General features: G+C 44.3%; 1 protein-coding gene across 9 annotated transcripts in view; it reads right to left on the bottom strand.

Annotated features, from left to right (window-relative positions):
- The window catches only part of ABCD4 (ATP binding cassette subfamily D member 4), a 683,911-nt gene that overhangs the window by 299,935 nt on the left and 366,113 nt on the right, over window positions 1-17,863 (bottom strand). For all 9 annotated transcript variants that reach the window (XM_069637624.1, XM_069637622.1, XM_069637620.1 and 6 more), the window contains 2 exons: window positions 2,226-2,320; window positions 1,036-1,157 (listed from right to left, as the gene is read on the bottom strand). In XM_069637624.1, coding sequence (XP_069493725.1) covers window positions 1,036-1,157; window positions 2,226-2,320 — 217 coding nt within the window. The remainder of the gene's footprint in view (window positions 1-1,035; window positions 1,158-2,225; window positions 2,321-17,863) is intronic.

Raw genomic sequence — 17,863 nt, forward strand, 5'->3', positions numbered from 1 at the left:
TGGCAGTCGTGAGGAAAGTGATAATCTACCTTTGTTCCTCTTGATTGCCAATACTAAAGAGAAACCAAATTACAGACTAAATGGCAATATAATGCTGAACAATGGTGGTAATAGAATAACTTGGAATCCCACCAAATTAGAGCGAGAACTCTGAAAATATGCTACGACACCTAAACAATGGTGATGAAACGACGACATATGCGTTTGAACAGGTGCTGACCGCCATCAAGAGCACTACCCTGCAAAAACGTAGTTATCTAAGTACCAGCAAGAGGTGGAACGCTTGTCATCATCAGGATAAGTTCTTTGATAGAACGATACATGATGTCAAAAAGAAGTTTAGAAAAACTATTGGTGCTTTGAAGTGTGCAGATTGCCCTGATGTCACTCGCAAAATTAAAAAGGCAAAGATAAACCATAAAAAGTGGGTGTCCCTTGACAAAGCACATCAAGCAAACGACCTGTGGTGCTCTATCGCCTCGTTTGCTAGGAATAATAATAATCATCAAGGTGTCTGGGCAGTGGTAAATAGTACTAAAAAGAAATCTTTACCGATAAACAGCATATCTGAAAAAGATTGGACTATCCATGTGACCAAGATTCTGGGTGCTGAAAATAAAATTAATCAAGCTGTCGTCGATAGCATAGTAGTATGGAAAGACTGCTACACGATGGATGACCTCATTAAAATAATCAGAATCTTACCCACCTCTCAAGCTATTAGCCCCGATGGCACTTGTAACGGTTACATGTCTTTTCACCGAAAAATGTTTCACTTAAACATTTTTCATTGAATTGTTTCTAATTGAACAATTTCCCCTTTTTTCGTTTGAAAATATTCGATGAAACATTTTTTGGTGAAAAGACTGGATGCTGTGTGAAGCTGATTCAAATGGACATACAAAGTGAATCAAAACAAAGAGTAAGCCGATGAGGGCAAGCGATTAAGCAGATGACCAAGATATCAGTTTTTAAGCAAACAGAACAAGTGTAACCAATTAAATCTGTGCATGTGGGAGGGTCTAAAGAACTTACCTTGCTGACCAACGCACTCAGCTCGGCTGGGCCCAAATTGCCATAAACTCCACTGAAGATTGGGATCGCGATGACCACATAGCTCAGGATACTGCCCAGGTAGTCAAACGTGTTGATCCCAACTAGACAGACACAATCAAATTGATTAGAGATCCTTGGAGGCAGTTATGCATACTCTGTTCAATATTTACTAGGTTGCTTTCATTTACATTGCCAAACGTTTCCTTGAGCTTATCATGTACCAGCTTAAATCTTTCCTGGAGTCCTCCCTGCGTTTAACATGAAACCGTTCATGAAGTAAACAGTGCTCAAATCACACATTTAAGGGAGTTCTCATGTCCCGTAAGTACCCTTTACTAACTCACTCTTCTGTACCACATTAAACTTTCCTGTATGGGCACTTCCTGGAGTCACAAACATGTGAAACCTTTCCTTGAGTCACTTGTGTGTGACACCTCAAACCTTTGCTGAAATCCATCAAGTTCCTCAGTCAGTAACAAATAATCAACTCAACCATTTCCACATAACTTGTACGGATCTGGTTCACTTACCTACAGCAATACTTTGCAATGTGCTTCACATATGAGGAACTCTAATCAGTAGTCGTATTGATAGCAAATGTGATTGCAATTCTGATATAGTGACTGTACCAATGGCAATGTGGTTTAGGTTCTTGGCAAAGGGGGTAAAGATTCCCTGAAGTGCACAAAATGTACATTTTGGATGCCGGCCTAGGACTTACTTTTTAAAACTTTGTTAGCCTAGGTATTTTGATTCAATATTGAAGAATCAACATGACTTCCAGTTGAAAGGCCAAGCACTTGGATCTTGAATGACCTGAACGCTAGAGAAGAACACATAATAAAGCAGGAGGGTTTGGTGTTTGCAGGAGACTAGTTATTCCTGGAACATATTTACACTAATCTAACACATGGCACTGCTCATTTCTCAACAATGCCCCATATCCTTGAATGGGAATCCCTATTCTTAGAGAAACCGTAAGAGCAGGGTAGGCGGTTGCAGGTTGCATTTTGGGGGATAGATCATAAATGCATAAGCTGGTAACATTTCAAGTCTTATCAAATGAGGGGCTGAACGCTATTAGCATCAAGGACTTGCCGCTTGATACAAGTAGCATATTGTGCTACAATCAGGGATCATGTTTCTTTTCCGAGCACATTTTTCCTTACTGTATAGCCACAGCTCCTTGGACATTAGGTCTCTTTGGGTCTGAAGGAGGTTCTGTAGCCGAAGGTTTGTGCGCATGTGTTCCACCTGACCAGCTCTGAAAAGGAAAAGAACAATGGAAGTTAGGTGTCCACATTTGCAGTTTATCAGGAAGGAGAAACACTATTTTCTCGCAATAGAGGAAAGGGTATCAATCTGTGCATAAAGCTGAAAAGAGGGCCAGAGACCAATAGGGTCATATTAGAGAGCACACCATAAAAGAGGGTGAGGGAATATACAGGTGGAGAAGAGGTGGGGCAATGGCAGACCACCCTTATTGAAGTTAGTCAGAGAACATATTGGTCTCCATATGGAAATAGAATGAGGAGGCACAAATAGGCAGAGGAAAAGTTGGAGTAGATTGGTTCTTATTTTAGCCTTCCAATAGTTCAGACTAGGGCTTTGATTGATGGAGAGGTCTACTGATCAGATGCAATCTGGCATAATAGTAATTCTAGTGGTATGTGTATAGCGCAAAGGGCAGTAAAACTGCGTCCAAACACAGACGACAAACAATGAAATCCAACAAAGAAAGAAAGAGGAAAAGACGTAATGCCTGTGAAAGGAACAGTAAATCCATAGAATACGCAGCAGTGAAGGTAATGCATTCCAGAAAGAAGGACCTAGTTCTGAGAATCTGCTATCACCTCTATATCTAAATGCAGAGGGAGGGATGATCAGAAGATTGTGTTCAGCGTAACGCAGAGGTCTAGTTGGAACATATCTTTGCATTTCCCCAGAACAATAATATCGAGCCAAACCATGAAGACATTTGAAGACTTGGCACAAGATCCTTAAACAATCTGTTTATGGACTGGCAGCCAGTGACGAAAATGGTGATGGTCCGAGACTAGCAGATTTAAAGAAGTTAAATATCAATTTAACAGCAGAATTCTGAACTGTAAGCAGTGAATTAATTCATCTGGGACACCAATCAACAGACCATTGGCATAGTCTAACCGCTGCATTGTCCATCACAGGAAGCAAAGGTAAAATCCACTTTAACAAGCGTAGCTTGAAGATGCCTTAGTAACTGCACTTACTTGACAATCTAATCTCAGATCCTACTGTCAGAAAACTCGTAAATTGTTCACTTTGTCACAATAGGACAAAGGTAAATCTAAGAGAAGTGGGGAGCTATGTATGTTTAGAGAATCATTTTAAAAAGTATCTCAGGTCTACCATTATGGTTTTGGTGGGATTAGGTTTAAGTGCATTTCTAATCATCCCAGTCCACACTAAATCCATACAATTTGTGAGGTCATCCAAAGTCTTGCCGAAGTTGCTGACTCAGAAATACACTTGTGTATCATCCAAAGAAGTTTCTGGAGGGCAATCGGAGACCTCTGTGAAACCCTGCATGTTACAGATTGGGAAATACAGATGAAAGGGCCAACCCTTACTTACTGGCATCTATTGGGTATAAAAGACTAAAAGTATTCTGCAGTTCTATCAGCCACGCAAATCATGGATCCGAAGCGGGTCAGAAGAATTTCTTGGTCAATGGTGTTAAAGGTTGCGGAGAGGTTAAACACGATCAACAAAGATAGAGCACCAGTATCTGCAGTGGCCACGATGGTATCCCAAACTCTAAGAAGAGCAGATTCTGTTCCATGCTTTTAGGAAAGATATTCTTTTTTGCAACTTTCCCTCTATATTTCCTTATGGAACCACATTCATTTTGCCATTTTTGATCCTGTCCTGACCTTTTAACTTCCCTTGCCTTTTTCTCACTTTTTATGGGGAAATTGATCAGTCCGTTCAGACTATCAGTACTGGGAAACAAAGTTTCAGTTTTGAATTCTTGTATTTTTATATCGCACACAGCATCTTGCAATGCAGTGCTATGGAGATATTTTGTATCACCCACGCTTTTTACACAGGGGACTTTGGTTACTTTTATATGTGCCTAAAAACAAGCTAGTAGCAGCAGTTAGGTTTTTGCATTATTTTTCATGTCCACATTAGCATATGACTACTAAACGTGGTTAGTGCTCAATAAAACTAGGCCATGAGATGTTCGCTTGTTCTTTGGCAATATTATAGTTTGGCCTTCTTCCTGCCTTTTCAGGTCAGGACAGTCCTCAATGTCATGCACTTGCCTGGAAAAGCTGCTATTTTCACAGGCTACTTAGCCTTCCAGTGTGTGTGTGACCCAGGAATGTGGCTGGGACCAGTCCACATCCTTGGTTGGTCCGAGAACCTCTGTTTATGAGGCGGATGTCATTGGATAACTACAGGCTGTTTGAATGGTGCTGATCATTACCATTAGTGCACTCAGACTTGCTTACAGCTTAGATTCTGGATAAGAGGAGGATTTCTGCAGCTATTCCTCCGGTCTACGTTGGAGCCAAGAATCCATAAAAGAAGAGCAGACCGGCGATGACCGGAAGATGACTCCTGAAGGGGCCCAGCAGCCCCTCTAGTGTCTGGCCCAGTGAAGCCCTGCTCCTCAGGCTAATCTCTGAAGACCCTGAGCAGTGCTTCAGCCATGGGACTAGTGGGACCAACTAGTTTTGACGCTTTCTCAAGGATACAGCCCATAAGAGCCTTTGAACGTCTCCCTGGACTGCCTGGTAGACTAACTAGCTCTCTCGTGAGCTACCTGTCCAGAAGCATCGCTGTTCTGTGTTCAAGTCTGGAGCTTTGGTGATCACCAGCTTGTGCCACCAGTCACCTTCTCCCAGAATTCCAGCGTCCTAGGTTCCTAACACACTGACATATGCGATAACCTTGCAAACTATTTCAAAAACAAAATCTCAAGCATCCAGCAAGTCATCAAGAGTATGCCCAAGAAACCCAACAACACCATTAACCATCCCACTCCAGAACAACCTCAAGACTAAACCTCTTCTCAGCAATTTAGAAAGAAAAATGTGCCAGACTAGTAACCAAAGCAACAGAGTAGGCTCACCAGCAGATCCTTGCCCACCGAAAATGTACCAGACCACCCTCACACAAAGAAAAAAACCTATAGAATACTTCTGCTACATATTTAACCATTTACTGGCAACATGAAATGTACCACAACGCTTCAAATCGGCATAAATCAAACAACTCCTTAAAGACCCCTCGGCAAACAGACGACCTAACCAACTACTGACCGATACCGGGCAAAACTAATCATGGAACATGTAAAAAACAATCGGATTCTAGACCAGCCACAAATCGGGTTCAGACTCATGAGAGGAACCGAAACAGCACTACTATCCTTCTGGGATTACCTAAAAACGAATTCCGGCTCCAACATCAACTCAGCGCTAAAACTACTAAACATATCAACAGTTTTCTACACAGCACACCACAAAACCATATTAGGAACCAGAAATGAGACTCTGACACAAGGGAGTCATGGTTTCGGTCAAAGACTTTTATTTAAATAAAAGGGGGTGGGAAAATGCCTCTCTGTCCCTGCCCTAAGAGGTGTTTCCCTACCTAAAACCAAAACTAAGAGTCTGTGAATGTCAGAATGTCCAGAGCAAAACCATCTCATGTCCAAAGTACTATTCTGGCCCTCACATTCTAACAATATTAACTCTAGCGTAAAAAAAGGGTAATGTTTTTGGCCTTGAGTGGTTTATAAATGTTCAAAAAGGAAAATGCGTAACTCCAACACAAAAGTTCCAGAAGGATAGAGTTCCTTGTTCCAGAGGGTGGGTCCTGGATTTCTCTTCACTCTGTTGTATATTCAAAGATATCAGTTCTTTGAGTTTCTCTTGAGCAACAACACAACTAGTACACAACACAACTTGGCTCTTTGTCTTTATCTTGTTAGGATACCTGGGGTACTCTCCTGTCATGTATTCACTCATCTTCTCTTGATCAGCACAGCCTTTTGCTAGTCCTGATATATCTTTCTCAGAACCTATTTAGGTGATGTATTTCTTATACACTGTTCAGCTTCTCTTTGCCTGGTAAACTCTCTTGCCAGGGCTTTCTAAAATGAACATACTTGCAAATGCCTGGTATGCTCTCCTCCCAGGACTTTTTTAGATGTGCATTTTCCTTGCAGCTTTAATTTGCCTGGTATACTCTCCTGCCAGGGCTTTTCACATGTGGGCTCTGCACACACTTCCAAACTTGATATTCTCTTATGTTTGCTTTATCTGATATTGTATCTGCCTGGTCTACTATCCTAACCGGGCTTTTCTTATAAGTGCATTGCATACACTCACAAACTTGACAGTCTCTTACTTTTGTTCTGTTTTCCCTTTTAAAGAATGCTCACTTCTTTCTCTTTCATGTACTTCATGTCCTTCATTAACAGCTATTTGGGGTTGGCATGGCTGCCAATACATCCCGGTGTCTCTGCTTCCTTTAGGTGGATTCACCGGCTCTTGCCAGGGCCCTCGGTTTTTCATGTGGCAAGCCGGTAGTGGTGGTCGTTTGGCGTTTCCTTCCATTTCGCTGCCTCCGTTCCTCGGTTTCTCTGCCTCTCGCGATTCCTGCTGGTCTCTTCTGCTTCATTTTCGGATTCGGGCATGGCAACCGCTGCCTCTCAACACCTGCAAACGCCAAGGTGCCCCGCGTCGGCTTCTGGTGTTCCCACATGTTCTCTCTCAAAGCCCAATTTCGTTCTCCTGGTCCTTAAATTGGTTGGCTCCACGGAACTCATGCAGCCCCATGGTCTCTCAGACCATACAGAGAGGAGCAGCTTTCTCCCGCCAGCAGCGTGCCTCAGTCAGCTGCTTCTGCTGTTTACATTTCCTGGCCACAGGTATTTTTTATTTTTAGTTAATTTATTTGTATAGCGTGACACAAGAAGCCCGTAGGCATAGGGGCACTTAAAACATGACAAAAGCACAATCAACAAAGAAATGGGGCAAGACAGGGGCCACGGAAATCAAATGCATACAATGAAGGTCAGCAAAGAAGCCTGGTTTTCAGTTTCCGTTTAAAATCTGGTAGCGACGCACATGCTAGCAGACCAGGCGGAAGGGCATTCCACAATACAGACGCTGCATGTGGAAAAGACCCTTGAGCAACACAGAAAAGTTGACGTGTGGTGTTGCCAGCAAGCAGGTATTTGACCAGAGTGCTCTATGGGCCAGAAGCCAAGTGAGATATTTAGCCAAATACTCTGGCCCGTGCCCATAGATGCAACCATGGGAAATGCAATCAACCTGAAACAGAATGCGATTGCTCACATGGAGCCAATGTAGGGCTCTGCGTGCAGCTGTCTCATGGTTTGTTCTGAGCAGTCCTACTATGCACCCAGGCCATGTAGCACTCTAAATTCCTAGCACTTCATTCATGGCTCACCCATGGGCTCGGACTCCCCAGCACTTACCCCCTCCTCCCACTTCCTTTCTGCAATTGTACATTCTGAATACTCACAGGCATAGTAGTTCGCCCCCCTTTTCCCCCTCTGCTCTTAAATATTGTGTTAATGTTGTAACGTATTTCCCACTCACCCTCTCTCCCTCTCTGCCCTGTGGGCGCTTTGAAACTATATATTCTTATTGTATAAGCGCCTAACAACGCAAAAATAAATGCATTCTGGATAATCTGGAGCCTAGATAAATCCCCAGTGTTGATGCCTAGCAAAAGACTGACGCAATAATCCAGTTTTATCCCAATGATGGCAAGCGCCACCATAGCACAGTTGTTGGCATTCAAAAACGTAGTTGTGCGAGCAGCTTCAGATGATACGAAGTGCCTGCCACCAAACTATTCACCTGTGCCCTCATTGCCAGATTCTGATCCAGGGTAACTCCCAGAGTTTTTACTTTGGAGTACGTTTTAATTAGACAGCCAGTGATATCAAATTGCTGATATGCCCATGCAACAACTAGAGCACAACTTGTGCTCCTGGCCCTCTTTGCTCTGCATTACTCGGCTCATCTTCCTCGTCCCAGTATTCTTGTACGTATGGGAATGGAAGTCCATTCTTGACAATTTGTATGTAAAGTCTGGTGTTCCCAGTGATCTTTGAGGGCAAGTCAGCTCTAGATGACTTGTAGGTAGAGTCTGAGAAGGCGTTTTCATGAGTTTTAAAAAGGTAAGTCAGGTTTTAACGGCTCACATACAGATCTTGTGAAAAGGTCTTCAGTACCCTTCCTAGGTGGATGAGGGGAGGTATAACTTTATGGCATTGGGCATGGATGGGTTATCCTCAAGAGAAGAAAGGGGTTACCATGTCGCGCCCGATGGTGTCATGATATTCTCCCGGAGGCCGTTCCCCCCCACCCCATGTAATCCTCCCTCATATAGCCGCCCCCAGGGTCAGGATCAGGTATTGGCTGCCGTCCCCTGGCCACATGGAGACAGGTCACACCCAGGAAAAGAGTGATGACACCATTGGATTCATCACATACCTTTACCCTAATGCTGCTGGTTCGCTCAGCACCTATTGGGAAACAGGAAAGGAAGTCTACATTTCTCTGTTCTTTTCCTTTTCCGTGTTCTACGGTGAAACAATAGGCCTGGATGACTAAGAACCAGAACATGACCCGTACAGTGGAGTCCTTGTGGAGGCTCATCCATGTTAATGGAGAGTGATATGTGGCCAATCTAAATTTCCTGCCAGTGAGGTAGTATTTAATGTATGGCACTGCCAACTTTATAGCTAAGACATCCAATTCAATAGTGGCATAGTTCTTTTCTCGGTGGTATAGTTTCCTACTGATCTAAATAACAGGGTGAACAGGGTGTTCTATGCCATCGTGATCTTGTGAAATGACAGACTTCAACCCGAAATGTGAAGCGTCTATTTGTAAAAGGAACTCTTTGTTAAAGTCTGATACCTTCAAAACTGGTTCATTGCGCGGAATGTTTTTGAGTTTGTCAAAACATAGCTGGTCTTCATCTCTCCACTTTATCCTTTTGGGTTCTAGATTCTTAAGTTTATTAGTGAGGCAAGTGTTACATCTCACCGTCCAGTCTGCTCATTTTGTCGCCGTGGGAAGACAAATATTCATTACCCTAACACTTGCTGACGTGTTGCCATGGCCGAGCATTCAATAGCCACCTAGGATCCTCTAGGATGAACACCGGCCAATCCAAAGTTGGCCGCCACCTACAACAAATGTTACACACGATCGGGGGAGGAGCAATAATGTTTCCAAACAAGAACAGTTCACCACGCTAGTTCTGCGCTTTGTAACTTTCTTGCTACATAACGCTCTCTTACTCTGTTCCTTGCTACTGTTTCTCTGTTCTGTTTCGATCTTCGCGGTGCGCTCTCTGCTGCGGTTTACTCTCTGCTCTGACCTCTTTCACTCCTCCTGCTGCTGCATATTGGTTCTTTCACGTTGCTACATATTTGGGAACCTCTGCCTGTGATCGTTCCTTCCGGATTGATGGTGGGAAATTGGTTACCTTCACACTGCAGAGCATACCTTTGAATTCTGCTGCTAAACTCCTACCACATTGGCCTCAAGTCTCATTGATCCAGTAATGCATCAAAACAACCTCCGGAAGACGTTTTTTCCCCCTTCTGGGTTTTTTTCTCCTTGGGGGACTGGCCTCTCTGGCAGCCCGTCCACCTTGTTTCACCTTAGGGAGTCCTGGTCGCCAGAGAGGACCGTTCTTACTTTCACGACACAAGGAGCAAGACCCACGGCAAACCACAGGTGTGCAGTAAGCCTAAAAGATTGCCATGCCAGGAAAAAGATGGCCCAGTTACAGGAATTGGTGGCTGCAGTCCAAAACCTTACATTACAAGTGCAGAATTTGAAGGCTGAAAATGCCTATCTGAGACAGGCCCTTCAAGCAAGAGATGCCTTACCTGCAGGTTTTACGGGAACTACGGCATCAGGAAGTCAGGAATTAAGTAATTCCTGGACACCTGTGCTGTACAATTCTCCTTTAGAGATGTTTCATAAGATACCGACAGGGTTAAGGTCGGATTCATGGTGACACAAATGACAATTAGTATGCTTTGGCATGGGCCACCATTTTGGTCTCTTTCAATGGCCCCATTCTTGACTCATATGCAGGCTTTCCTGCAGCATTGAAGAGATTGTTTGACCGTCCCGACCTAACCTATGGACAATCTCCGCATAGAGGCCTTAGCCCAAATTCATGATTCAAAAATTGCACGAACCTTACACCTGCTGCAACAACATTTTTGGTGGCCAAGGATTCATCCGGACGTCAAACACTTTTGCGAAACCTGTGAACCAAATCCGTTGGCAAACTAATACAACCCTCTCTACATCCCAGACCATGGCACACTATCGCCACAGACTTTAGTGTAGATTTAACGCCTTCTGAAGACTGTACAGTCATCATGGTCACCATAAACGCTTTTACTAAAATGGCACACTTTTGCTCCTTGTCGTTCTTTGCCAACAGCTTCAGAAATGGTGTCTATATTCTTCTCCACTGGACTACCCGCCAAGATCATTGGAAATTTTGGAATGCCCTATGTTCGCACCTAGGATTATCATCCCCTGTCTAATGGTCTCACAGAAAGAACACATCAGACTCTGGAGCAATATATTCCAAAAACAAAAGTTCCTCCAAACAAAAATCCACTGGTAACAGTTCTTTCTCAGTTTGTTGAAAAGTTCCTTTCCAATTTCCACAAAGAAAACAGCACCAATGGTAATCCTGGATAACCTCCTTCCAGGATAGACAACCAAATGTGAAAACGTTAGTACCATTTCTGCTTCAACTGTCCATCTTTGTGTAACCTCTGCAGCTTCTTTGGTATAATTTGTCAGACTGCTTCTTCTAAGGGGGTTGCTTACTTCTTGACAACTCCCTTATGCTAATGGCACTGTGGAGGCAGGCTCCTTTGCTTCACATTGTACTACTGCTTCAACCACCTTCAATATAATGCTCTCTAACAATATTATAGACAACCACAGTTTTGCTAGCTCTGCTGCAACTTGGTACTTTAAGGATTTATCAGGAAACTTACAGACAAGACTCTTCAACCTCCACAGGCAGACAAGGCACTATTCCTTCTTATGCCATAAGAAAGGGGCAGCCTCTTTGCCTCTCCTGTCTGTCTTAAAGCTACCATTGGAATCTGCCTTGGCATCTAGACTGCTTTTCTCTCTCAGCTGCAACAGTCTCAGCTTTATAGATTGTTGATCAGTTCTTTTAAAAAGCATCCAGCTCCCTTCCCCAGCTTTATGTACACCTTGTTTCCAGCAGTAACCCCATAGCTATATTGCCACTCTTCCAGCCTTGAATAACCTTGCCACCCTTTTATCAGAGAAGACTCTGGATTTGTAACAACTTTGACAACTTCAAAATAAAGGTGGTTTCACATTAGAAAGAATGTACCTACTGGCTTGGGTAATGCTTGCTCTTCTCGTGACTTTAGAAACTTCTGCAATAACGTTCTTGTTCTGAATGTTACAAGGTTCAGGTTTCACAAAGGCAACAGAATTAGATGCACACAACCACTGTTTGTTGGAGAATTCAGACTTTAAAGACTGTAAAGACTTGCGGTCCCTTTCATTCACACAGACCGCTCCTTTAACATGGATCAGGAATCATCATCATTCAAACACAACCTTTCTCTGATGTGATGTAAGAGTTCCTGTAACAATTTGGGAAAGTCAGCTGCTACCTTTCAAGTGATTACAAACCAGCGTTCTCCCTCTTAATTGGAGACACACAACCACTCCGATAAAGTTAATGAATACAACAATGGAAAAGAGAAGAGCACTTTGAGTTGTGTTCAACGTGCATATTATACATTTCCTTTGTTGTCAAGATTACCCACAGCAATTAACAACTTTTACTTGCTTCTACTTCTATGCAAGTTCTACTTGCGCTGGTTACAGTTACCGGCAAGGAGTTGTCAGTGTACTGGAGTACGGAGCTTCACTCACTGGCTAAAAAAAAAACAATGCACTTGCGGGCGGCCTCAACTTCCCGACTTGTCTTCCTGCTACCACTGCTTCAGGCACTCTTGGGACCCACACACCTCTGCAGCACGGGTGTCTCTGATCCCACCTCAAACATGGAGTCTCCTTCACTCCTACTTCCCTCGGCTTGCTTCTGCGCACAGGCTTCTGGTAGCTGCAGGACTTCACCTCTGCGATCACAGTAATTAGGCACACCTGATGAAACCGTTGGCTTCTTCAAGTGTCTCACAGTGCAGCGACATCCAGACAGGATTTGTGAACATAGGACCAACTCAGACCTTGCAGGTGAATTCTGCTCTTCTCTTGTCCCTCGTGAACTGCCAGGCTGATGCTCTTCTCCTTCCACTACTACTGTCAAACTTCCGGCTCCTGCTCCTTCCTGCTGCAGCATTTTATGCCTCTCAGGTGGGGCAATTGATTTGTTGTACAGGCCCTTAATGTTAATTTACACTGTCTGACCCTGGCAAAGTCTGTCCCGCCTACTTGCCTATCCTTTATTCTGTATGCATCCTCAGCCCTCTTCATTGTCACAGTCCCTGAGAGATTCTGGGATATGTAGTTCATTTGAAAGAAATTCAGTTTTTCCACTTCTTTTACACTTTTTGAGGGAAGTTTTAATTGCATTAATATTTTTAGAAGCGGGATTGTGGTGTTTAACCCTTTTTGAGATAGAAGATGCAGAGAAAGCAACCCTCTTACCAGTCCCCGTAGTGTACCCTAGATATTGAGTGGGACATTTAAGCTTAGGGATAAAAAAAGATATAGGGCCTCATTACGAGTTTGGAGGCAGCCATGGAGCTATTAGCTCCATGGCTGCCTCCAAACCGGGCTCTTTTTCCGGGTTCCTGCAATGGGGACTTACTGGGTCATTCCGACATAGGAGGACCCGGTAAGTCCTCCTTGCAGGAACCATTCCCCATTCCCATTTGAGCCCCCATAGTGCTCAATGGGAATGGGGATGGAGGTAACAACGGGCACATTATGAGTGTCCCGTTGTTACCTCCTTCTTCCCCTCGCGGGACCCGGAAAGGACGCCTGGTTTTACCAAGCGTCCGATCCGGGTCCCGCAATGGGAACCTTGTAATCGGCCCTGACGGAATGAAGGGGGCCGGTTTGGTACCGGCCCCCTTCATTCCGTGAACGTCCGCCTCGTAATGAGGCCTATGGTCTTTTGATTAAACAGATTTAGATATTTAGTTTTATCTGTACGCTGAAAACCATTAGAATGGCAAGCCATAACCTTTTCTGGAATGGCAGAAAAAGTATCCCTTTCAGAGGCAAAATACCAGGTCTCATCCTATGGAATCTCCCCATTACCCAGGGCCTTGTGATCACCCGGGTGATCCTCCCTCAATACACCACCCCCCAGGATTGGGATCAGGAAGCGTCTGCCCTCTCCTGGCCCCCTGGGAGGAGACTTTAGGCGGGGTTTTGGTGGGGGATCCGTAGGATTCAATCAGGATTTCAACCGACAGTTCAAAAGAATAAGGAAATCTGTCTTGCAACAAAGTTCCAATATAGTTCGAATAAGTCTCTCAATTGGACTTGACCAACATTTCAACATTCTCAGCAAGTCTTTCATCTCTCCACTAGTGGTAGAGAGTTCTACATTACCGCTCCTCCAAAAATAAATGTACTTCCACAGTTCATTAGTATCAACACAATTACTACCATCAGAATAACTCTGCAACAGTTCACAAAATACTTGCATCAGGAATATTGATTTGTCAGGATGATTCCACAACTAATCACAATGCGCTTTTGAGGTATTGCCACTTCAACACTTAACCACACCACAGTACGTCAATGACTTCTCCCTGGCCTACTCACCTGCCTGGTCTATACTACAAGGTCCCTGGTCCTGGTGTACTGCCCTGTCAGGACTCACAAAATTGCTACTACCTCTACAAGCACTTTTGTGGTTTAGTTTTGTCTTCATACAACTCAAAAGTCTTATGATTTGATCAACAACTATTTGAACCACTTCTTCAGGGAAAACATGAGAAACATTTGTGCTGTTTGTTCCACCCTTTTGATTGCCACATGCAATGCAGGTTATGTTCAGCTCCTTCTGACCATCTTTTATCAGAAAGACAGCCTTCCTGCGACTCTTGTTTTCCCCCTCTTGTATTAACCAAGTGCTGACAATGTTTTTCTTTCTCACGTCTGATCCTCTTTGGGTTAGGCAATACTAATTTAGGTCAATTCCTTCTATTGGTCCTTTCTTCCTTTGACAAAAGGGTTTACAAACAACTTGTTTCTTAATTGTGCCTTCTTGGCTTTGGCAATGGTTGTTTATGTTTGTTTCTTGCAATATTGCCCCCTTGTACTGTTGGTAAATGTTCTGACCTTTAAATTCACAATGATATTCGGCTTGTCTGCTTGCCAAGTTCTTATACTGCCACTTTCTCCTCTTGTGTCCGCTTAGTATGCAAATTATTTATCTTTCTGCTTTCAGTTTAACATACTTCATACTTATGTTTCCGTAACTTTGTTCTTTTTCCATTAGTTCGATATTCAAAAGACCCATTTCGGGCCAGCGGGTGGTAACAGAGCGCTCCGGTGTCACAACACGCAAGTGAGCATACCAGATTTGCTGTGCGCGTCCGTTCGCCTCGCTGCCTTCAGGTTCCTGTCTTCTTCAGCATGGAGAAAACAACCTTGCTTGGTTTTCCTCTGCCCGCGCTAATCAAAACAGGAGCGTTCCGTGCTCCGAAGGCTCTCTGGTGCTCGCCTGCCACCAGAGTCTGCCTTGTTGGGGGGAAGGCTTCACGCTTTCCACCACGCTACCTCTCCAACCACGATCTTCAGGGGGAAGGTTTTTACAAATAACGCTTCCCGCTGCGCAACCATTGCACCTCAGGTTTCTGAAGGAAGAGACTCTGTCAGAACCAACATCCGTGCTGCAAACAATGGCGGTTCCGGCGTCCCTACTATCCTTCTGCTGCAACTACGATGTGGAGCTACTGCAGCCCCTCCACCTTCCACTGCTACTCTTCTCTATCGCCTGCACCCGAGGGGGCCTTTTATGCCTCCCACTTTCCCTCAGGTGTGGGTCATTAACCTGCAACTTGCAATATAGGGCCTCTGCATCCCTCTTCTTGGTCCCAGTACTTTTAGCATTATGGGGCTTGAAGTCCCCAATGTTCAAGTCACCTTTTCCAATCATTTTCAATCTTACAATAAGCCATTAGATTCATCAGGTCTCGGGAAAGTCATTAAGGGGGCTTTCCCATGCGTCCTGACCTAGCCCCCCCCCCATGTGATCCTCCCGCAGAACACCACAGGGTTGGGATCAGGAAGCGTTTGCTTTTCCCCGTCCACATGAGAGGGGTCCCAGGCCAGGTTTTCTGGGTGAATCATCTTGGATTCATCACATGTCCCAGTTTTTGCAGTCTGCCTCAACTTACTTCTTTAGGGCACACTTCAGGGTTTTATTGAATCATTCCACTAACCTGTCAGTTTGTGGGTGACAAATGGAACCCCTAGAAGTTTTTATATGCAGGATTTCCTTCATCTCTGCCATGAGTCAATTCATGAAGGTAGTTCCCTGGTCCATTAGGATCTCCTTCGGGAACCCAATTCGCGAGAAAAATGGGATCAAGCATTTGAGGATTTGTTGGGTCGTATTATTGCATAATTGAAATGCTTCAAGATATCGAGTTTTATAATCCACAACTACCAATACATATTGATTCCCTAATTTTGATGGTTCAGGGGGCCCCACTATGTCCATACCTATATGGGAAAAGAGCACATCAATGATTGTTAAAGGTTGTAATGGAGCTGGAGGGGGCATCTGAAAACGGGAGTTTTTCACATCGGCATAGATTCCTGGCCAATAGAAACAGCTTAATATCTGTGCCTGTGTCTTGGCTGTTCCTAAGTCACCAACTGTTAAATGGGAGTGAGCCAGTTCTAATACCATTCTTTTGTGGCTTTTGGGTACCATTTTCTGAGATCTGTGTCTACCTTTGGGACTAAGATCACCCCTATAGAGTAGTACAGTTTTAAGAAGAAAAAAAATGCCCCCCTTTTTCTCTGCACTCCTCTTCAGGTAACATATGAAGGAAAGCTTTTGGCAACCAAGGGATCATTCCTGTGGGCAAACGCCAAGTCTGGATAACCTCGGCTTCCTCCCCAAGGGCTTTAGGTGGTACTGCCTCGGATGTAGTTGGGGAATCTGTGTCTGCCTCTCCAAAGCCTTTGCTCCCCCTCTCAGTTTTATCGGTAGTCTTAACTTCCTCTGCTTTGGGAAACAAAGCCCTCTCCAGGATACCCTAGGCTATTTTCTCACCTGCCTTTATTTGATGCGCTTCCTTCCCACTGTTCTAAATCAAGATTTTATTGTCACCTCTATAGTCAGGGTCTATGACACCTGCTAAAACATCCTGGCCATATCGCCAAGCCAGGCCTCACTTCGAGGCACGCCTGGTATAAGTGTCTGACGTGGGGATTAAGGCCAGATCAGTTGGTATTAAGACTTCGTCTCCAGGTTATATGATATTTTATTTATAGCACGCCCATACACAAGTATTTCAAAGTGTGACGAGGCCCAGTGACATTGAGATCGCACAAGTGCAGGGGAGAGGAAGGGGGAAAGGTATTGAGGGAAGTGGGAAGTGCTAAGGGAAGGGGGGTGCAGGACATAGGATAACATCACAGAAGTGTAGCCACTGGTGGAAGTGCAAGGGTAAGTGCAGAGCGATAGCTGATTGAAAGGGCCAGTAGGGGGACAGTACGGTTACAGACCCAAGTGCAGGGTTGTGACGAGGCCCAGTGACATTGAGTTCGCACAAGTGCAGGGGAGAGGAAGGGGGAAAGGTACTGAGGGAAGTGGGAAGTGCTGAGGGAAGGGGGTGCAGGACATAGCATAACATCACAGAAGTGTAGCCACTGGTGGAAGTGCAAGGGTAAGTGCAGAGCGATAGGTGATTGAAAGGGCCAGTAGAGGGACAGTAGGGTTACAGATAGAGCCCCAAGTGCAGGGTTGTCAGGAGGCAGTGCATGTGTGCAGGTGGGAGGGCAGGGAGCTGGGCCCATGGTTCAGAGGGTAGCCAGGTAACCAGTGCAGTGACAGGCAGGCGATCAGCAGGGGAGAGGAAGAGAGAAGGCAGAAGCAAAGAGGAAAGTCTTGAGCTGCTTCCGTAACAGAGTTGGTTCTGCTCAAGTTTCAGAGAGGCAGGGAGGCTGTTCCAGGGGGAGGCACCCACAGAAGAAAGATCTGCCACCAGCTTTTTTCTTGGAAAAAAGCCTGACCCTCAGGGAATTGGAGGTGGAGGAGCAAAGGGCTCGAGTAGGAAGATACTTCAGAAGAGAAAGCTGGAGATATTTTGGTCCAAAGCCCCAGAAGGCCTTGTGAAATACACAGGGGGGTTCGCTCTGACAACTAAGTTTAAGGGGGGGTACTCTTTTTGTATATAGTACACATTAAGTTATTTAGTCATGTCACACGTATTCAATCATGTGTAGTCAAAGTGAGACCTAAACACAAATAGACTTGGAGATTCACATCTTCACATAAAGTAGAGTTGCATTTATTAATTATGCATTTCAACATAAAGGGATTAGTATTAAAAAATATTTAGTTTTTTATCTTTGCTTTGAAATTTGAAAATTCCAAAAAGTTTTTTTTGACGAATGTAGTTCCATTTTGGTGCTTTGGAATTTAAATAGTGACCACCACCTATAAGTGACAAGTGATAGTAAAGTTTAACTTAAGTAAACATATTACAACCAATGTTCAAAACAGTACAAAGAGCTATTGGTTT

This window comes from Ambystoma mexicanum, chromosome 14, assembly GCF_040938575.1.
Source record: "Ambystoma mexicanum isolate Mex_15411 chromosome 14, UKY_AmexF1_1, whole genome shotgun sequence".
In the NCBI taxonomy this organism is placed as follows: Eukaryota; Metazoa; Chordata; class Amphibia; order Caudata; family Ambystomatidae; genus Ambystoma; species Ambystoma mexicanum.